The sequence below is a fragment of the Poecilia formosa genome, unplaced genomic scaffold (genome assembly GCF_000485575.1).
Source record: "Poecilia formosa unplaced genomic scaffold, Poecilia_formosa-5.1.2 Scaffold168, whole genome shotgun sequence".
In the NCBI taxonomy this organism is placed as follows: domain Eukaryota; kingdom Metazoa; phylum Chordata; class Actinopteri; order Cyprinodontiformes; family Poeciliidae; genus Poecilia; species Poecilia formosa.
The window spans coordinates 1,354,385-1,375,686 of record NW_006800107.1 but is presented as its reverse complement, the minus strand read 5'-3'; the positions used below and the strand labels follow the sequence as shown (position 1 = coordinate 1,375,686).

Here is a 21,302-nt window from a genome sequence, read left to right as displayed (position 1 = left end):
ATAAAAACTGGTTCAAAAATAAAATCAATACTTCAAAATAAAAACTGGTTCAAAAATAAAATCAATACTTCAAAATAAAAACTGGTTCAAAAACCAATACTTCAAAATAAAAACTGGTTCTAAAACCAATTCTTCAAAATAAAAACTGGTTCAAAAATAAAATCAATACTTCAAAATAAAAACTGGTTCAAAATTAAAATCACTTCTTCAAAATAAAAACTGGTTCAAAAATAAAATCAACACTTCAAAATAAAAGCCAGCTGGAAAATAAATGTTGATTTTGAACATTAGAATATCAGCACTTTGGTGAAGATCATCTAAGTTCTTAGTAAATTGATGAAAACTCAACAACATGAGAGGATAGTTAGCTCAGCTGGTTAGAAGGTGGAGCTAATAACACCAAGGTCATGGGTTCAAGTCCCACACTGGCCAATTCCTATCTAATGTATTTCAGAAAATCAACACATAAAAAAGCTGCAGTATCAAATATTATGAATTTGGAAAAAACATTTGAGCACTTTTCTTAAATCTTCATGTTACGATCATGTAAGCTGTTCTTAAATCAATGGAAACTCAACACTGCATAAGGTAGGTTAGCTCACCCTGTCGGGACATGGTGCTAGTAATGCTGAGGTCATGGGTTCAATCCCCATACTAGCCACCTCACATCTAAAGTCTTTCAGACAATCAACACTTCAAAATACAAAAGGGTACAAAATAAAAGCAACACCCCAAAATAACAAAGTGCTCTAAAAAACCCATCAAAACTTCAAAATAAAAAGACAATCAACACCTCAAAATAAAAAATGCTGGAAAATAAAAACAAACCTTCAAAACTAAAAAATCAATGCAAAATGCATTCAACATTTCAAAATATCTAGAAAATAAACTATTATGCATATTGATTTAGAAAAACATTAGCATATGAACACTTCTAAGATTGTGTAAGTTTGTCTTAAATTCATGAAAACTCATTATTATGTCAGCACAGCTGGTCAGAACAGGGTGCCAGCAATACCAAGGTCATGGGTTCAATCCCCATAATGGCCAATTAACACTTCAAAAATAAAATCAATACTTCAAAATAAAAACTGGTTCAAAAATAATATCAACACTTCAAAATAAAAGACAGCTGGAAAATAAATCTTTATAAATGTTGATTTTGAAAAACATTAGAATATCAGCACTTTGGGTTCAATACCCATACCAGCCAATACAAATCTAAAGTATTAAGAAAATCAACAAATAAAAAGGCCAGAAAAATCTAATATTGTACATATTTATTTTGAAAAACATTAAATTTTGAGCACTTTGTTGAGATCATCTAAGATTTTTAGTAAATCGATGAAAACTCATTTATACAAACGGTTGGTTAGCTCAGCTGGTCGGAGCATGGTGCTAATAACAGCAAGGTCATGGGTTCAAAAATCACACTGGCCAATTCAAATATAGTCTTTCAAACAATCAACATGAAAAATGGCTCAAAAATAAAATAAAAAGTGGCTCAGAAATAAAATCAATACTTCAAAATAAAGGCCAGCTTGGAATTTTACCTTTCTAAATGTTGATTTTGAAAAACATTCTAATGTTGAGATCATCTAAGTTTTTATCAAATCGATGAAAACTCAACAACATGAAGGACTGGTTAGCTCAGCTGGTCAGAACATGGTGCTAATAATGTCCAAGGTCATGGGTTCAATTCCCACACTGGCCAATTGAAACCTAAAGTCTTATTCAAAGCAGCAGAAGTCCTTAAATTTAACCACTATTTATATTGACAATGATAAGTTTTCTCAAATCTTCATTGTTACGATCATGTAAGTTTTCTTAAGTCGATAGAAACTCAACAACATGTATGGCTGGTTAGTTCAGCTGGTCGAAGCGTGTTTCTAATAACGCCAAGGTCATGGGTTCAATCATCATCCTGGCTAATTCCTATCTAATGTCTTTCAGGAAAATCAACAGATACAAAAGGCTGCAATATCAAATATTATGCATGAAAAACATTAGAATATGAACACTTTTCTTAGTCAGTTAAGACCATATAAGTTGTTCTTAAATCCATGAAAACTTGACATTACAAAAGGTAGTTTAGCTCAGCTGGTCAGTGTGTGATGCTAGTAATGCTGAGGTCATGGGTTCAATACCCACTCTAGTCAAATCTAAAGTATAATGAAAATCAACACATAAAAAGCCTGGAAAATAAATTATTATACATGTTGATTTTGGAAAAACATTAGAATATGAGCACTTTTCTTAAACCTTCATTGTTAAGATCATGTAAGTTGTTTTTAAATCAATGGAATCTCAACAGCATGTATGGCTGGGTAGCTCAGATGGTCAGAGAGTAGTGCTAATAATTCCATTGTCATGGGTTCAAGCCCCATACTGGCTAGTTGAAGCATAAAGTCTTTTAGACAAACAACACTTCACAACAAAAACAGCTGGAAAAACATTTTAATATGAGCGCTTTTCTCAAATCTTCATTGTGGTAATATCATGTAAGTTTTCTTTTAATCCATGAAAAATCATCATTATTTAAGGTGGGTTAGCTCAGCTGGTTAGAGCATGGTGCTAACAACACCAAGGTCAAGGGTTCAATCCCCACACTGGACATTTAAAGTCTTTCAGACAATCAACACCTCAAAATAAAGAAAGGATGGAAAATAAATTAAATGTCTTAAAATAAAGAAGGGATGGGAAATAAAATAAATACCTTGAAATAAAAAATTGCTCTGAAATACAATCAACACTTCAAAGTAAAATATACTTACATGCATGTTGATTTTGAAAAACATTAAGTCAAGATTATCTAAGTTTTTAGTAAATCAATGGAAACTCATTCATATGAATAGCTGGTTAGCTCATCTGGTAAGAACGTGGTGCTAATAATGGCAAGGTCATGGGTTCAATCCCCACACTGGCCAATTGAAGCATAAAGTCTTTCAAGCAACACTTAGAAATAAAAAAGGATGGAAAATAAAATCAACATTTCAAAATATATATATAAAAATGGTGGACAATAAATTCAACACTATTATTATAAGTGTTTTGGGTAAGATTGCATGAATTTTAAGGTTTAGTGGTCATAAAGTGTCACAGATTAAGAATACAACAACAAATTCAAATCTACGGTCGGGCTTTATTTTTGGAACTCGAGAAGCTAGAAGTTGTACTTACCGGACTGATTAGAGAAGGGACCGGAAGTGTTGCCGTACTGAAGTGTGAAAGTAGCGGAGTGATGAATTTGTTTGTTAAACGTCTTGTTTAGTTTATTACAGTAAACATGGCGGCTAAACGTAAAGCGGATGCGACGGTTCCTGCGGAGGAGAGCGACCAGCTGCTGATCCGCCCGCTGTGAGTTTAAATCGGACAATTTTATCCCCGAGTCCGTTGCTCGTACACCAAATTCCATTCACAAAACACAACTTTTCGGATTTTATCGCATATATGTTCCCAAACACATTATATACTGGTTTTATAAATAATAATAAGGATAATCTTTTCAATTCGGTGACAAGTAAAAGTTTGATGATTATATTTTAGTAGCCTTTACACACAAATTTGTCCTATTTTTATAATACTTTGAAATTTTCCCTCGCTCCCCGTTTAATTGTAACTCGTTTAATATCATTCTTTGACTGTATGTAATTCAAACTGAAGACTATAAAGTCAGATTTTTTTTTCTTTTTAAAGACTTTATATATATATATAATCTGGATGAAAGTTATGGTTTCATGGTGCGTTTGTGTGCAGAGGAGCCGGTCAGGAAGTTGGACGATCCTGCATAATTCTGGAGTTCAAAGGCAGAAAAATCATGGTAACTCTGTTTTTCCTTTTATTTCTTGTTATTTCCCGGACAAACTGAAAACCCCAGATTGTAAAATTGTACATCTGTTTACCTCCAGCTGGACTGCGGGATCCATCCTGGTCTGGAGGGGATGGACGCTCTGCCCTACATCGACCTGATCGACCCGGCTGAGATCGACCTGCTGCTCATCAGCCAGTGAGTTCAGGAAACCAACATCAAACTCCTCTCAGACCTGCAGTAGCGGTGATGTGGATGGGAGATTAGCCAAATTGCTACAGCTCTGTCCTCTTTCAGCTTCCACTTGGACCACTGTGGAGCGCTTCCCTGGTTCCTGCAGAAGACCAGCTTTAAGGGACGTACTTTCATGACACACGCCACCAAGGCCATCTACCGCTGGCTGCTGTCCGACTACGTCAAAGTCAGGTGAGTTCAGGGGCCATCATATATGGAAATATCTTGAAATAAATAAATATACCATTAAATCTCTAAACAAATATGTAATATAATTTTGAATGATAAAATTAAGTATTTTTTATGGATTTTTTTTTTAAATATGTAATATTATTAATATTTCACTCCATATTTAATTATATTTTTGGTGTGGTCATACACTGAAACATTTGGGAACTCAGGACTATTTACCTGCTTTTTGTTGGGGGGGAAAAATGCTAATTGTTTGCATTTTAATAGTTCAGGGGGACCAAAGTTGAGTCATGCCCAAGGCACCATTCCTACTACAGCCACCACTGTTTATGTGGACAAACTTGGGCAGTAAAGTGGATTCTGGTTCTTCTAATGGAAATTTAGCATAAAATGAAAGAAAAAGTCTTGGTGGATATTAATCTGGAGGTCTTCTGATCTGACCAAAATAACCCTGAAAACAGAAACTGCATACTTTGATCATTGAAAATGATCAGATTGTTTTCCTCTCTCTCAGTAACATCTCGGCAGACGACATGCTGTACACCGAGACGGACCTGGAGGACAGCATGGAGAAGATTGAAACTATCAACTTCCATGAGGTGAAAGAAGTGGCAGGCATCAAGTTCTGGTGTTACCACGCCGGCCACGTTCTGGGCGCCGCCATGTTCATGATCGAGATCGCCGGCGTCAAGGTCCGTCTATAAAAATATTAAAATCTGGAGTGAATATGAAGCACTCTGACTAATAGGAGCAGAGATTTTCCTTCTCTAAGTGTTTGTGTTTTGGTGCAGCTGCTGTACACCGGAGACTTCTCCCGGCAGGAGGACAGACACCTGATGGCGGCGGAGATCCCCAGCGTGAAGCCAGATATCCTCATCACAGTGAGTCACCAGACTGAAGCAGCTCCCCTGCAACCCACCACCAATTAAACTGTTTAAAACCATTTTGAAGCTTCTGTTAAAGCTGTTTTATTTAATCTGTGCCACATTATAGTGCCCTCTAGTGTTGAATGTAGACCAAAGCTCTGTTAATGATAACTTATATTTTGCTTTTTTGTCACACAAATCATCATTATAACTATCAATGAGTCTTTAACAGTTTTGAATGTGGCTGTTTGTAAAGAAACAGATTCAGGGATTTTAGCTCATTTTCTGTGCAGAAAAAAGGTGAGGCTTCAGGTAGTTTCAGTGACTAACCTTCCAGAGAATATCTAGAGGTATCATGAAAATGTACCAGAACATTTGAGATGCGCTGACATGTTTTTGTGCGACAGGAGTCGACGTACGGGACCCACATCCATGAGAAGCGGGAGGAGAGAGAGGCCCGGTTCTGCAACACGGTGCACGACATCGTGAACCGCGAGGGCCGCTGCCTGATCCCCGTGTTCGCCTTGGGACGAGCCCAGGAGCTGCTGCTCATCCTGGGTGAGTCCGGCTCCATTGCATCCTCTTACAGTACGGTGGTTCTGTAAGTCTGATCGATCTGGATCTGCTTCTGACCCAGACGAGTACTGGCAGAACCACCCGGAGCTCCACGACATTCCCATCTACTACGCCTCATCTCTGGCCAGGAAGTGCATGGCCGTCTACCAGACCTACATCAACGCCATGAACGACAAGATCCGCAAGGCCATCAACGTCAACAACCCCTTCGTCTTCAAGCACATCAGCAACCTGAAGGTCACTGAGCGTGCTCAGTACGGCGTCCAGCTGTGGCTCGACCAATCACTGATTGTGTTTGTGTCTTTTGTTTTCAGAGCATGGATCATTTTGACGACATCGGCCCCAGCGTGGTGATGGCGTCGCCTGGTATGATGCAGAGCGGACTCTCCAGAGAGCTGTTTGAGAGCTGGTGCACCGACAGGAGGAACGGCGTCATCATCGCCGGGTACTGCGTGGAGGGAACGCTGGCCAAGGTGATCCAGACCCCGATCACAGATTTAGATTCTAATGGGACTGAAAAGCTAGCTGCGCTAACCCCAAAGCACTATTAGTTCCACTAGCACTAAAATGCTTTACCAACATGGTATTTAGTGGAAGCTAAAGCCAAAGTGAACTCTCAAAGCTAGAAAAAGCGCAACTCTAAAAATTGGCCTGCTAATATCAGTTAGCGGATGTTGGCAGCATTATGTCCACTGAGGTTCAGTTATGCTGTTTTTAATCCACATTAGAGCTCAGATAAAACTCACTGGTTATAATGGCTCACTGACTTCACACCTGCTCACCAAGTGTGTAATCAGGTCAAAGGTTTGACCAGACCAGAAGCTGGTGGTGCAAGAGCTCCCTCTTGTGGTAGATATGTGTTGTCATGTCTGACAAAGTGCTGTTGTGCCGCAGCACATCATGACTGAACCTGAGGAGATCACCACCATGTCGGGTCAGAAGCTTCCTCTGAAGATGTCTGTGGACTACATCTCCTTCTCGGCTCACACCGACTACCAGCAGACCAGCGAGTTCATCAGAGCTCTCAAACCTCCCCACGTGGTAATCCGGGCTCCCCGCTCCGTCCAGATCTGAGTCGAGATCAAAAAACTGACTGGTCTTCGTTTGGTCCTGCAGATTCTGGTCCACGGCGAGCAGAACGAGATGGCCCGCCTGAAGGCGGCTCTGATCCGGGAGTACGAGGACAATGACGAGGTCCACATCGAGGTCCACAACCCGAGGAACACCGAGGCCGTAACGCTCACCTTCCGAGGAGAGAAGCTGGCGAAGGTCCGTCTCAGCGTGTTTGCGAACACACAATGCAATCCGATGGCGTTTTAACTCCCAGCATGCCCTGCTGCAGGTGATGGGCGCGCTCGCAGACGAGAAGTGCGCTCAGGGCCAGAGGGTCTCTGGGATCCTGGTCAAGAGGAACTTTAACTACCACATCATGACCCCAACTGACCTCTCCAGTGAGTAACTGTCCAGTCCAATCACAGAGCTGATGCTGCATGCAAGTTGCTCTCAAAACTGGGATTTCAGACTTCTCAGTTGGAAAAATCATCTGGAACGCCCTCCGAAGTCGGATTTCCTACTGGGAAATTAAGAGCAGCTCCGACTACTCCAGTTACGATTTGTACGGCCGGTTTTACTTTTCAAAATGGCCGCTCCTCACATCAACAGTAGTAAGATGTGGGCGGGGCTTCACCTGGTGTACCTTCAGCCTGGCGGGCCACCAGGCTTTACTTTGACCCCACCAGGCTAAGCATTGTTTTATTTATTTAATTCTTCTTTAGTGTTTGTCTTTTTCAGGCTTTATAGTTGGTGGTTAGTTACTGTTAACCTTCTGTGAACTGAACTTTGAACTAGTTCTTCTTAACTTTGAACTTCCACAGTACTGAACAAACTTTTGGGAACTTAAATGCAAACATCTGGTTTTAAGATGTCAGTAGTAGTTCCTGTTCCTTTAGTTTTAGTTTTTCCTGCGGTTCTGTGTCCCTGAATGCACCGCGCCGTGGTGTGTTCATGTTGCTTGGTTCCCTCTCTGTCCAGACTACACGGATCTGTCCGTTGGCATGGTGACCCAGACTCAGGCCATCCCGTTCACCGGACCCATCTCCCTGCTGGTGAGCCAGCTGAGGAACCTGGCAGGTAAACCAAAAACAGAAACTCACATGAGGTTTTATTTCCAGACGCTTTATTCCAGCCTCTTTTAGGGAATTACTCTGCTTCTTTTCTGACTGACAAACACGTTGTCCATGTTTTACACCCGCTTTACTCTCACTGAGGAGGCTAAATCTCACCTGAGGTGTTTTGGTGTTTCTGTGCAGGTGATGTGCAGCAGGTGGAGAAGGCGGAGAAAATCACAGTGAAGATCTTTGAAAGCATCACATTGGTTCATGAAGCCGGCATGGTGCTGCTGGAGGTCAGACTATTTATAAGCTGCGTCATATGATGGCTAACTTTGTGATAAATTGTAATATTTTGTGTTTTAAAGGTTTAAGTTTTAATTTGCAGGTCTAAAACATACTTGGTAATATAAAACCTAAGATTGTAATTTTGATGAAAAAAAAAAGAAAATATGTTATAATTTGGGTTTCACTTTACACATTGATATCCTCAGTCAAAATATACAAAAGCAATAAAAGTATGGAATGCCAGAAGACCCAAAAATGACAATCAGTTTCAGTGTACAAAAAATAAATTTGCTTTTTATTATTTATCTTTGTTTAACATATATTTTACTTGCATTTTTAAAAATAAAAGAAATATCAAAAAATAAAAAAAATTGAAGTCTGGTAAGGAAATACAGGAAATTGTTTAACAACTGTTCATGTACATAGGAAATTATAAATTAATATTATAAATAATGTGTAAAATATGAGTTTGAAACATTTATTTGAAGTATAAAGTTTTTTTCTGCGTATTAAATCAACTAATTTAGTTTTATCTTCATGTTTACTTGCTTGCATGAAAAAACAAATATTTAAATTAAAAACACTATTTTATGTTAGTTTCAAATTAGCATAGTGTTTGTAATATTTCTCTAACTTATGTAATATGAAGTTTAATTATTATTTTACAGATTACTTTATATTTAAAGGTTTTTCTCCAACAGTGCAGCTGGTTGTTTATGTCAAATGTCTGTTTCCTCCTCAGTGGGTCGCCAACCCGCTCAACGACATGTACGCAGACGCCGTCGCCACTGTGGTTCTGGAGGTCCAGTCCAATCCCAGCGCCCAGAAGTGTCAGTAAACGCAACACGACCGCCTGCAGGGGGCGCTCTGGGACTCGGCTGGAGCCTCTGACCTTTGTTTGCTTGTTTTTCAGTCCTGGACAGGAAGGAGACCTTCGACATGGAGGTGTTTGTGGAGCGTCTGGAGCTCATGATGCAGTGAGTCCACACGGCACACAAACCACTGTTTTCAAAATAAAAGCCCGACAACTGGAGCAGCGACCTGATCGCTTTGTGTGTTGCAGTGACATGTTCGGGGACGACTGCGTAAATTTCAAAGACAGCAGGAATTTGTTTGTGACGGTGGACGGTGCCACGGCAACAATCGACCCGGAGACGAGAGTGAGTACAAAGAAAGTGGCGCTGCTGTATGTTCCAATACAGCAGCGCCCTCTTCAGGCCGAGAAGATTTCTGTTTTCTTATACAAAAGGAGAAAAATTATGGAGTGCCAGAAGTGCCAATAAATACATCTGCTTTTTATTACTTCTCCTGGTTAACATATACAGTCCATACATTCTAAAAAATTTTTAGTTGATATCATTATATAAAATCTACTTTTTTGAACTTTACATCATGTTATGTTATTCCCTCATCAAAAATATTCCTGCAGTGTTGCCTTGATTCTTTTGTGCATGTTTGAGATTTTTTTTAATCTCCATGGCAACCTAGCTCCGTCTTCAAGGACACAGCTCCCCCCCCACTCAGCTCCTTCAGACTAGCCAGCAGCAATTAGCAAATGAGCTCCTGTAATGAGCTGCAGAGCTCATTACAGGAGCTACTGCTCAGAGCAACGCTGGTAAAAACTTTGTTAAAGGGTGAATAGAGGAGCCATGTTGTGATGACTTCCTGAAGGCGGAGCTTCAGAGTCAGTTTTTAAAAAGACAGAGGCCCAGTTTGGAGGCGTTAAATTTTCTAGTCAAATTTTTTTTAAGTCATATTTGATTTAATATATCAGCATTTTTGTAACAATTTTTGTAACAACTGAATTTAATCCTGCAGGCGGTGACGTGTCTGGACGACGAGCCTCTGAGAGAAATGATTGAAGTCGCCGTCCATCGACTCTTTGAGGCCCTCACGCCCGTCTTCTGACAGGCCACGCCCACTTTATTCCAACTGATTATTTTTTTACAACACAGCTGTTGTCAGACGTCCGTAACGATTGTTTTTGTACAAGATAAAACAAATTTTGTGAGATTTCTCCGACTTGTCCTACTTTTCCTACAGGAAATTCAGTGTTTAGTTTGACAATTTTTGAAAATAAATCTAATTAATTCCTGTTATTTAAATTTGTTCTGGAACATTTATATCTTATTAACCTGTTAGATTTCTATAAATGTAATTTTCTTCTAGATTGTCCAGCTCTGACTGCAATCGAGGTGATTACATGAATCAAATCAATAATATTTATCCATTGGAGGAAACTTAGGTTATTTTGGTGAGATTAGAACCACAATAAATGGAAATGCAATGTAATACAAAGGTTTCAGACCACATACATATTTCATTATTATTTTTAATCAACATATTTCTAAAGTTTGTGAAAATACACCTGACATGTATGTTTGTTAGGAGTTTCTGTTAATTTTTAACACTTTTTTGCATAATTACCTCAGTTTGGTATTTTTTTCTAATTTTATTTAAACCAAATTCTTCAGCTGAATAAATGAAGATTTTAAAGCTTTTGTAAAATGAAAACATGCAGAAGGTTTTCTGAACAGTAGTTTTTATTTTTCATGTAAAAGCTGCAGTTTTTGAACATTTAAATAAAAGTAAACGCATTAAAACAAAAAGACACAACATCCCAAAATACTGACAGAGGTGGTTTTAACACTTTAACAGATATTTAATACAATAAAAAAAAATACAACACTTTTTTTTCACCAAAACTATAAAGTTTGGTCTAATTCTTTGGTTTTAATTTAGATTTGTACAAGTCTTGTTGTTTCAAAGCAGTTTATAGCATATTTAAAAATATCAACCATCTTTAAATTGTTTTCTAAAGTTTTACTGCGTTTTTGATTGTTTTTTTTCTCTAAAGTGAGTTTCATTCGCTTTAGAGAAATACAAACTTTAAAAAACACGAATAAAAAGCACCATCCTGTTAAACAAAACTTTAACTTTAGTCCCACAAACTGTTTTAAATCGTGTAAAAATAAATATTTTCTGTAAAATATCTTGCAAAACTGTATAAAAATGCAGAATTTTTTGTCTTTCACATTCATCGTGTGAAAATTAGAAAATATGAATTTTGCAGTAGTTCAAGCTTAAATGTCCTGGGCTCTTATTTTGAAGAATATTTGTTGAGGCGATTTTGAAAGTTTAAAGAAAAAACCTTCACATTTTTTATTTATGAATCCCAGATTTTCTGGTTAAATTAATTTTAGATCCACTGCTGACATGTAAAGTCAGTAAAATTTAACAGTTTTTTGGTTATTCTTTGGGCTTAGTGTGGTTAAGCTCTAAGCATTCTGGGGGTTATCAGTTGGTAAGTGATATTTCTTTTTGAAATTACTTAGATACAAGTAGCTACTTATATCTTTGAGATTTTGAGTTTTTGTCAATGTTTCATTATGTCGACATAAAGCCTCTCGTTTGCTTTTTTTGCCAACAGTCTGTTCCTGAAGATCATTTTGTTGTAATTTAGTATTTAATGTATTTAATGAAACACTGAATTCATTATCTTAAGATGTTGAAACAAGTCAGAGCAGTTTGGTTTATGATTTATTTCATTATCTTTAGCCAAATCTTATGTTCCTCTGTGTAAACTTGAACTGCTGCATTCAGCTCCATGTGACGTGATCAGTTTCATTCTCCCATTATCTTAAGATAAAAGCGAGCTCTGCTGTTATAACAGTTTCAACTCTTATGTTTAACATAATTTGAGCTCATTTTGTTTTACAGAAATCATAAAAGTTGACACCTGTTTTGGTCTCATTTCATCTCATTTTGATAACCAGAATCAGAGAAATATGAGACAAAATAAGTTTTATTTCTGTAAGAATCAAGTTATTATCTTTCTTACCTCAGTTATTTAGAATGAAATTAAAGACTGCTTCCATTTTTTTACAAACTATGTTTAGGCAGTGGATACTATGGATAATTCATTCTGATAAGAATCAAAAACACAAATTTAAATTTAATTTTTAGCTCCCTTTCACGTCTCAAACTGAGAGGTTTTAAATTTCAGCAGATCCTATTTTTAAACCTTATCAGGATTTTATTGGAATTGATGATTGGTTGACATCTTTGCGCTTTAATTGTGAAAATATTGGACCTTGAGGTGGAAAAGCAGATTGGGAAGATGTTAGCATTGTGATGAGATCAGAAAAAAATTGATTTTTATATCAAATAATTAAAAATGCTAAAACTTCAATGTATTCTTTCAACCACTGAAGTGCAAAGTTAAAAGTTGTACCTTTTTAGAAGGGAAAATGAGTGACGAACACAAAAAAAGATCAGAAAATTATTTAAAAAATAAACAGATTACAAATCGACACCAAGCTGTGTTTGAAAATGGCTTCATTGTGTTACCTGAGACAGCTGGAGGTGAGCTCAGGGATCAGCTTTAAGGAACGGATGAGGGGCAGCAGCGCCCCCTGGCAGCGTCTCTCAGCACTGAGTCTCCTTGCTGTCGATCTGATGTTGCCTCTGAAGTCTGAACAGCTTTGACTTGTTGCTGCGTCTCATCGGGTTTCTCTCCGTCAGGTCCTCAAATGAACGGCGAGTAGCTCCAGCCGGGCGCCCGAACGCCTCCTGCAGCTCCTCCTCATCCAGGTGGGAGTCCAGGCTGGGGTTCTCCAAGATGGTGGCCATGTGGGGCGCATCCAGAGGCGGGGATGTGTGGCTCGAGGCGGGGGCGGCACCGAAGACTGGCGGTGTGCTGGCAAGCTGCGGGCTGATCGGGGGGAGCCGCACAGGGGCGGGCGGGAAGTTTAGAGGCTTGAAGATCCGGACAGAAGCAGAATCAAGGCTGCTCAGGAGCTCGGCATTCTGGGAAAAAAAAGGACTGTCAGTGTGGTGATGACTAGACTGGAACCTGCTGTCAACCTTCAGTTATCTGAAAGTAAACAGAAGGAAATCAAAGGACAGTGGTCAGCACCGCTAACTAAAAAGTTACTTATGCAAACCCCAAGTCATAAACATTAGTCCCACTAACGCTAAAGTGCTACCAGCATGGTATTTAGTAGAAAACAATGCTAACAATGTTAGCATTGTTAAATTCAACAACAATTCAACCATGTTGCTCCTGTTCATGCTAAACGCTAACAAAGTTGGCTCAAGAACTAAGTGGAAATCTGCTCCACTATTAGCAGAAATGTGCCCACCACTGCAAAAGTATTTGCAAAAGATTTATTTCTAGAGGATCTGTTAAGCCAAAAAACTCCCCAATCTGAAGTTTAACATAGTCGAAGCTGCAACACCTTAAGATAAACTTCCTGTGTTGTTTTCTCTGACGTTCCTGTGGCTTCTACAGCTGTAAGGCTCTTTGACCAAATCCCAGTGAAACCTGACCAAACAGTCCATTGAAATGCCTCAAACTAAAGCAGGGTTTTCCTTTACCCTGAAATGATCACCAAGTCTGAAACTGATTAAAAACTTTGGCTCAGAGTCAGTAAGAGCTTCCTCTCCACTGTGAAGTCTTACTGTAGCTGTTTAATCTCTGGTTTGGGTTTAGCCTCTGTTAGCAGAGGCTAAACAGAGGTATGTTGGTACGTTTCACACCAACATACTTCAGTATGTTGGTGTGAAAATAGGCAGGAACATGTAGGGGAAGCTGTGGTTGACACTCAGATGACGTCATTTTGTGCATCTACTCTTGAGGCCAGTTTCTCAGAAATCTCTTGGTACATTTGCACGTTGTTGATTGTCCCGTTGAGTCGAATGTATGCATGCTCTTCTCCCACAAATGATGAAAAGGTTGGACCTCAAGGAATTGATTTGCAGCTACTACAGTTTCATCATAGGCTGAAAATGGTGGTTAAGATGTTATTGATGTGAATTCACGGGTCAATCAATAAATGCAGTCTGCTGCCAATAAAATTGATTGGCTTTGAGTTAGATTTGACTTGTACCATTTGGTGGAAGTGGTTCCAAATTGGAGATGTTGGCTGCAAAGAGGATGGCACAAAAGCCAATTACAGGAAACTGCAGCTGGTGAGCAGGAGTTTCTGACCTTCAACTAATGCTGACTGGGTTCTCCTAAGGTAAAGGCTAACCAAACGCCAGTGATTATCAGTTTATGTCTTGCCAAAGAACAATGCCATCTTCAACCAGACTGTTTATTGATCTAATAAGCTGTTGGACCTCATGCCTACATCCTGCTATCTGCTATATCTAGCATGACTGAGGACGCTCATACTCACGCTGGAGAAGAATAGAGACTTGGTGGTCTCTTCATACTGTCTATCCATCTTCTTGTCCTGGAAGTACAGAAAGCAGAACAAAGTTACGGCTTTCAGGGAGAAAAAACCCCAGAGAGGCGTCTGTGAGGAGTGACACCAACCACACAGTGGACCAGGATGCTGAAAGGAACCCAGAAGAGGAGCGAGAACGCCACCACCGAACCCACGATGTTATCAGCCAGGAACTTTCTGAACGTGTTGATGTCGAGTTTATCGATGAAGTCCCACAGACGTTCCACCACATCCTGCACCTGCTTCATGCACTTCCCCTGTACAGACAGGAATGGCTCATTCAGTTTAAGCCCTTATGGTTGATCTGAAGCCTTAAGGGTCCCCAACTCTTTGCTTTGTGTTCAAGGGGATTCAGTAGATGCCTTTTCCATTTTGGGCTTCTGGTTATTGAGGTTGAGGAACAATCATCAGGTTAAACCAACGGGGACTCTTCAGGTCCAGTTTGATGTGTGTCTGTAACTCCTGGTTCTAACCCAGTGATCATCCTTCCCTTCGTCTCTGAATGGCCACTAGAACTAAGAATCACAGAAAACCAGGGCCCTTCTTTATCTTCCTAAAGGAACATTGGTTAGACCAGCTACAGACCTTTGAGTCAGAATGAAAGTACCCCTTTTGGCCCTATGGTTTTGGTAATTTGCACTACTTCTAGCGGTCATCCAGACCGTAAGCAAGGGACTCTTCTTCTGGTTGGCAGACCAGCTATGATGGTGCATTGCCAACACTAAATGGTCATGAGTGTTTGACTCACCGCTCCGTCGCAGAAGCCCACAGTGCAAGGTTTGCCTTTCCGCAAATACACAAAGTCGCCTTTCACGTCAACAAAGGGGCTGCAGACTCCGTTGCTCCCCCGGCAGCAGACTTTACAGGACGAGTTTGTTTCTGGGAAGAAACCAGAAGGTTCGGTTAGACCCGAAGGTTCACAAGGAAGACAGTTTCAGCTTCCAGAAAAAAACAAGTTAGTGTTTCTCGCTATTCATCAGAGAACCAGAACCGCTCTCGAACCCGTGACACTCCCCATGAGAACCGCTCTCGAACCCGTGACACTCCCCAATAGAACCGCTCTCGAACCCGTGACACTCCCCATGAGAACCGCTCTCGAACCCGTGACACTCCCCAATAGAACCGCTCTCGAACCCATGCAGCAGCGTTACCGTTGCAGGCGCAGGACTCCAGCTTTTTGACCACCTGGCAGAAGGGAACACACTTTCCGCCACGGCATTCCCCGTTGTCCAGACACACAGTTGTATCCGGAGCGTTCTCCGGCGGAGGACACTCACTGCTGTTTCCTGTTGGCAAACAGAACTTTTTGTAATTCATGTATATGTTAAAATATTCGAGAAAAAAAAGTTTATTTTTATACACATATATTTTTAAATAGTTAATATTTCAAATTGAAATATAAATAAAGTTAAGTATTTTTAAAATAGCTCCAGTTTGAAACTTTCAATTAATTCTTCCTTGTTTTGACTGTTAAAAGCAACAAGTGTCCAACAAAACATCTGTATTCCTGTAGAAGAGGAAACCCAGAGTCCTGACCTGTGCAGTAGGAGTGGCCCTTACAGGTGGCGTTGATGGGCTCCTGGCAGACCTCGCCTCTCACCTGGAACCTGCAGTCTTTGCAGCAGGCGCTGTTCCTGTCACTGAACAAAGAAAGATGGCGGATCAGCCGATCGGAGCGGCGTTGAACCCCTGACCTGGAGCGACTCAGACCTGCACTCCGCTCCATCCTTCAGCCGGCAATCCTGGGTGCAGCAGCGGTCCGAGTTGAAGTGCAGCAACCCCGGGTCGCATTCCTCGCCTTGCTCCACCCGCGAGTTCCCGCACACGTTGACGTTCCTCTCCTTGAAGCAGGACGCCGCTTTGGAGCGCAGCCGCTTCACGATGGACTGCTTGCTGCAGTTGGAGAACAGCTGAAATGGAAAGGAACCGTCATGAAACTTTTTCTGGTTTACAGTGGAAAAAACATGGCATCTTGTTGCATGATAGGATTGATGGTTGGTTGCTTATATCATCCATCAGTCCATGGTAGCATCGATCTCTTCTAGCATGCACTGTTGGATGGCTGCTAGCATATGTCTATCTATGTACCCTAGCATCCATCCATCCATGCTAACATCTGTCCATCTATCTATAATATCTCGGCACCTTGTTGTTGACGTGGTCTCCGCTCACAGCGATGGGGTACATGACGTACTTCCCACCCTGATCCTCCCGCGGAGCGCAGTACGGCACGTTGTCTGGGTCATGCTCCGCTCCGAAGTTATGGCCCAGCTCGTGAGTCGTCACCAGGTCTGCTTCCTGTAGAGACAACCCATCAGAAAAAAGCTACAAAAACTGAAAAACCCTCAGAAAGGGCTTCTGGACTTCACCTTGGTCAGGATCGTTTTCCCGTAGTTCTTGGTACTGGTGAGGCCCGTGTTCAGACAGATGAATCCGTGTTTGTTTGCTGTCGAAACACAAGCTGAACAGCAAGTTCAGAAACACTACAGCGATGCTGATGGTAACCGTGACAACCTGTAGAGGAAACTTTGGCGCTTACGTTTGGAGCAGAGCCCTCCGGGAAAGTCTGGTTTGTTTGGCGCCACGTAGGCCAGGCCCAGGGTCCCCTCGTCGAAGTCCTGGTAGGTGAAGAGGTGGGCCAGGCAGACGCTGGAGGCATTCTCTGCAATGTCCACACTGAACTGCTGCAGGAGGTCAGACAGGAAATGGTCAACTCCAAAAAGAGTCAAATACTGAAGGCTTAAATCCAGAGAGGAGCAAATGGGCTCAGAGCTGCAACTAAATCGTTATTCTGATCAGGATGCACTATTTATTTACACTCATTAAAACAGAGCATGGAAGCACTTCCGTCCATGCTAACATCCATCCATCCAGCCATGCTAGCTTCCTAAGCTACAGGTTCCTCTCAACATGGAAGACGAACAGAAGCCCGTTTCTCCCCTTCGCCTGCTAATGTTCAGCATTTCTTACCTCCAGCAGCTTCTTGACGTCCCAGACGTCTTTTCCCTCCACTGGACTGCCCCTCATGTTGAAGTGACTTTCTCCAGGACCGACCTCAGTGGGATACTTCTGAATGATAATCTGGCAGCAGAAACACAACATCTTCACACTTCAACATCTGGTCGTCTTCACTGCAGCGACCAGCGGCGGCGGCCTCCTCCTCACCTGCTGGATCTGAACTCCGTAACCGCTGAACTCTTCGTCCCATGACGTGTTTCTGTAGATGTCGTCAACGCGGTCGATGAGCTCGATCTGGACAGAGAGAGATGGAGAGGTCAGATCACTAGAAGTGGGGAAAAGAAGCAACATGGAGGCTGTGAGCTAACCAGGTAGTTGATGGTGGTGCTCTCCTCCTTTCGGCCCATGTATTGGTAGAAGCGATGGTCCGCGACCAGCAGCATTGGACACGTGTTCTTCTTATGGTCGGTGACCTGGCGTTTCCCTCTGAACACTGACTCTGAGCAGACAAGATGGACAAATGGTGGGTTGTTTTACAAAAAAATGTAATAACGTAATTTTTACTGTTTTTTGACCAATTTCTGGAGTCTTTCCAGAGATGAATTTGGTTCTTTAAACAGGATTTAGTTGAGAAAGACCAAAGAGATGTTTTGAAAGGACATACTTTTGAGAGATTTGTTGCTAATAGATTGGAATAATTATCCACCATAAAACTACTACAAATTTTTCTCAACATGTGAAAATGTTGAAAAATATAGAATGCAGTAAAAATGTGTCAACGGAATATTATCTGCCGTATTTTTCGGAATATAAGCTGCTACTTTTTCCCACACTTTGAAACATGCGGCTTATAGCCCAGTGCGGCTTATGTATGCACGTTTTCAGTTTTAAAAAAAAAACTTTGTGGATGCGGCTTATAGTGAGGTGAGCTCTGTAGTCCGGAAAATACGGTAAATGAGTCAAAACGAGGGGGAGAAAATAGAGTGGTCCAACAACAGAACCTTGTGGTACTCCTTTACTGATTGGGTAGTCAAAAGAAATGGAGCAAGAAAACAGTTGTAGAAGCAGCATAAAGGTCAAGGAGAACAATTTCACAGATACTTCATCATTCCATAAAATCATGGCTGAATTTATGCAAATGGAGGTGATTTTGGAATATATTTACAAATATTTAATTGGAGATTTACCAGAAATGTATCTTTTCATTAGATTTTTTTTTTTTTAATCATCATACATCAACGAGAGAAAAAGAAATAGTTGAACATCGTAAAACAGAAACTCTCTGTCCGACTTGTTTTGACGTCCTACTGACCTTCTTCATCGCCCTTCGTCGCCGTCCTGACCCCCTCCGGTAGAAGGTGAGCGGATTCAGACGCCACGTATCCGCAGACTGAGGGCTGCTGCAGCCTGCTGATGTTCCTGATGTCCTCCGACCGGTAGATCAGGAGGCGGCCATCGGGGGGCGCTGACGTGAACCTCCACAGAGGCTAGAGAGGAACGAGACATTTTAAAGTGACTCCATGTTTATTCACTAGGAACTGAGTTTCTTTGCTCTTTACCTCGATGTTGTACTCCGCCTCGTCCGTCAGGATGTGAGCTGAGAACTCGTGGTCGTCGATATGAGCCTGAACACGAGAGTTTTCCTCCCCTAGAAGAGAGAAAACACAAATATAAAGCAACTCCCTGCTCATTCTTATCAAAGTCGATCAAACATTCATCTAAAGCCTCATTTTCTAAATTCTTTGCCTGGTTTTCAGGGACGTCTGATCCGTCAAGGCTTCTCCAAGGACTCTCATAAACCCAGCGTTTTTTAAAGGACTGAAACCTTGAAGAACACCTTACCGATGACGTGTCCGGTGAAGTAGTTGTGTCTGTTGACCGGGAAGCTTCGTCTCTGTCCATCCTCGTCCTCCACGACGGCCTTGAAATCCTCCGTAAAGATCTCGTTGTTGGTTCTCAGGTAAAGCCTGAAGTTCCTGGAATCAGCAGGAAGAAGGAAAGGGGGAGTTTATATTTTGGATGATCAGCTCAGAGGAATAGGTGAAGTTTTGGGGTCCAACCTCTGCAGGGCGTTGAAGCTCAGCAGCTTCTCCACGTGTGCCTCGGTTTGGACGTCCCGGCGGCGGACGGAGTGGGTCTGCAGGCTGGAGAATGGAAGAACGTCGAAGTTGTCCAGCATGGACCGCAGAGGTTCTGCAGAGGAAGGACACGACAAAAAGTTTAAAACCAAGTAAGGGGTCAGGTGGAGGGAAAACACTGACTAATATCTAATTGACAACAAAAACACACAAGTAATAAAAAAATGTTTTTTTGTATAATTTGATAAATTTGGCCATTGAGATGCTAAAACTGTAATTCTAGATTGGTCAGACAATTTTTGCTCAGATCTCTGAGCAAAAACCAAAAGTTTGATGAAAATGGGTTAAAATATTATTTATACTTATTTTTTTCCACAAATAGAAAAATTAAGTTACATTAAAATTTTAAAACGTCTTTAACTCTTCTTAAGTAGTATTACTGAGGTACTACTTGATATTATGAAAATTACATCTTTAAATCAGCCTTGAGGCAGTGGTCTTAATATCTGTACTCAAAATAAACTAGTTCAAGTTTTTCTGGCCCCCAGATCAATGGCCACCATTATGAACTTTTCTGGAATCGCCTCTGTCTCCCTGAATTAACTTCAGTCAGGAGGTTTTCATATAAACCTCCATGTTTGGAGAACTTACCAAACTCCTGCTGCTGTTTGTCTTCGGGTGGAGACACAGCAGGCTCTGTTCTGGAGAGAAAAACAGCCAAAAGTGTCAAAACAACGAAGTTCGCTCCCATGTTGGACAGATTGGTGGATGATCCGCAGCGGGACGGACTCAACGGAGGGAAAGGTCCCGAAAGGTCAGCCGCTAACCTCCGACTTTAAACACATTTTCTATTAGAAACTAAAATATCCGCATCCAGATCGGATGAAGTCATTGTTTGTTACAGAAAGGCGCAGAGAAAACGACTCCAACTCCGCAGAACCAGGAAGACCGAGAACCGATAAGGAAAGCTGGCGAGAAGCAAGGAGGCAGGGCGGAAGTAGGCCTGACGGCTTCAGAATAAAAGCATGAAATCAACAGTAGTAATGGAATTCACACTGAATCAACATTTAGGATGATTAAAAGCAAGAAGCTGAAGATAGGACCTGTTTAAATTTAATTTAGTAAGCAACTATAATAACTTTAATATACAAAGTCTTGAATAATGCTTTGCGGAACACCAAACCGAATTCATCAGAGTGGCTACAAAATCAGGAAAAAAAGAAAATCTGATTTTTAAAGTCTCTGTTTCAACATATTTGCGCTCAGTTGGGCACATTACACAGTTTGACCCATTCAGTTTAGTAGCTTTTTTCATGCCTGAATGTTGGAATACGTCAGAGTAAGACAGTAATGTGAAGAGAGAAAATAAATCCTCTGAAAACCGGTGAAAAAGTGGCCAAAGAGCTTTGTAATTGTCACAGGTTCAGCCTTTCAGTAGTACTTGTTGAATTTATTTAATCTTTATTTTTGTAATTTTTTATATCTATGAAGGTAAGCCACTTAAAAACAGCTGCATAATGTCATTTTCATGGTTTTTTGAGCTAGTTTAATGGAACATCTTGAATGTCAAATAAACATTTTTATTTTATTTTTTATGTTTTGCGAAGCATCGTGTTTTATCTAACAACATTCAACTAGATACAAAAACAAGGCTTAATTTGGGATTAAGTAAGACAAGTCAATAGAAATAAATCTGATTTTCTTCATACGGTACGAAATTGTTTCAGAAATGCATTTATTTTGAAAGCCCGCGGGTTTTTTTTGTTCGTGCGCAGGTGAACTTGACGGTCTGATGAGGCGCTCGCGGTGTGCGTTTGCTCGTGAAACCTGAACCCGTTCATGGTGACTGTGATTTAATAAAAAATAAATAAATAAAACATTAAAAACTGAAGCAAAACAACAATAAACACACATTTTAAACAAAAGGAACTCGTGTCGTGACGTTATGTAAGAGAATATAG

General features: G+C 40.8%; 2 protein-coding genes across 4 annotated transcripts; one reads left to right on the top strand and one right to left on the bottom strand.

Moving 5' to 3' along the window:
* The first annotated feature begins 3,176 nt into the window (after nt 1-3,176).
* Nucleotides 3,177-10,173, top strand: cpsf3 (cleavage and polyadenylation specific factor 3). Its single transcript, XM_007564849.2, has 18 exons — nt 3,177-3,357; nt 3,757-3,820; nt 3,909-4,006; nt 4,106-4,234; nt 4,749-4,926; nt 5,026-5,115; nt 5,508-5,658; nt 5,738-5,913; nt 5,991-6,149; nt 6,571-6,717; nt 6,793-6,945; nt 7,019-7,127; nt 7,708-7,806; nt 7,986-8,080; nt 8,815-8,902; nt 8,986-9,049; nt 9,136-9,232; nt 9,891-10,173. The coding sequence occupies exons 1-18, from the start codon at nt 3,287-3,289 to the stop codon at nt 9,978-9,980; spliced, it is 2,058 nt and encodes a 685-aa protein (XP_007564911.1). The 5' UTR covers nt 3,177-3,286; the 3' UTR covers nt 9,981-10,173.
* A 1,223-nt stretch (nt 10,174-11,396) lies between these two features.
* Nucleotides 11,397-20,436, bottom strand: adam17b (ADAM metallopeptidase domain 17b). Of its 3 annotated transcripts, none has more exons than XM_007564848.2 (18): nt 19,993-20,436; nt 19,324-19,456; nt 19,106-19,239; nt 18,823-18,911; nt 18,576-18,750; nt 17,632-17,762; nt 17,471-17,557; nt 17,276-17,386; nt 16,845-16,989; nt 16,675-16,751; nt 16,451-16,603; nt 16,016-16,215; nt 15,842-15,945; nt 15,457-15,591; nt 15,054-15,184; nt 14,395-14,562; nt 14,255-14,311; nt 11,397-12,881 (listed from the first exon to the last, which is right to left on the bottom strand). In XM_007564848.2, exons 1-18 carry the CDS (start codon nt 20,090-20,092, stop codon nt 12,501-12,503), a joined length of 2,511 nt encoding a protein of 836 aa, XP_007564910.1. In that variant the 5' UTR covers nt 20,093-20,436; the 3' UTR covers nt 11,397-12,500. The 3 variants fall into 3 exon arrangements, with proteins under 3 accessions (XP_007564910.1, XP_007564908.1, XP_016533327.1); XM_007564846.2 differs by having other exon boundaries at nt 16,675-16,766; nt 19,993-20,432; XM_016677841.1 differs by lacking the exon at nt 14,395-14,562 and having other exon boundaries at nt 16,675-16,766; nt 19,993-20,434.
* Between the last annotated feature and the right edge of the window lie 866 nt (nt 20,437-21,302).

Coding starts and splice junctions, on each gene's coding strand:
- cpsf3 (XM_007564849.2), top strand. CDS start 3,287: ATGGCGGCTAAACGTAAAGCGGATGCGACGGTTCCTGCGGAGGAGAGC. Junction 4,235..4,748: donor TCCGACTACGTCAAAGTCAG/GTGAGTTCAGGG, acceptor CCTCTCTCTCAG/TAACATCTCGGCAGACGACA. Junction 5,116..5,507: donor AGCCAGATATCCTCATCACA/GTGAGTCACCAG, acceptor TTTGTGCGACAG/GAGTCGACGTACGGGACCCA.
- adam17b (XM_007564846.2), bottom strand. CDS start 20,092: ATGGGAGCGAACTTCGTTGTTTTGACACTTTTGGCTGTTTTTCTCTCC. Junction 16,990..17,275: donor ACGTCAAGAAGCTGCTGGAG/GTAAGAAATGCT, acceptor GACCTCCTGCAG/CAGTTCAGTGTGGACATTGC. Junction 16,216..16,450: donor GAGACCACGTCAACAACAAG/GTGCCGAGATAT, acceptor TTTCCATTTCAG/CTGTTCTCCAACTGCAGCAA.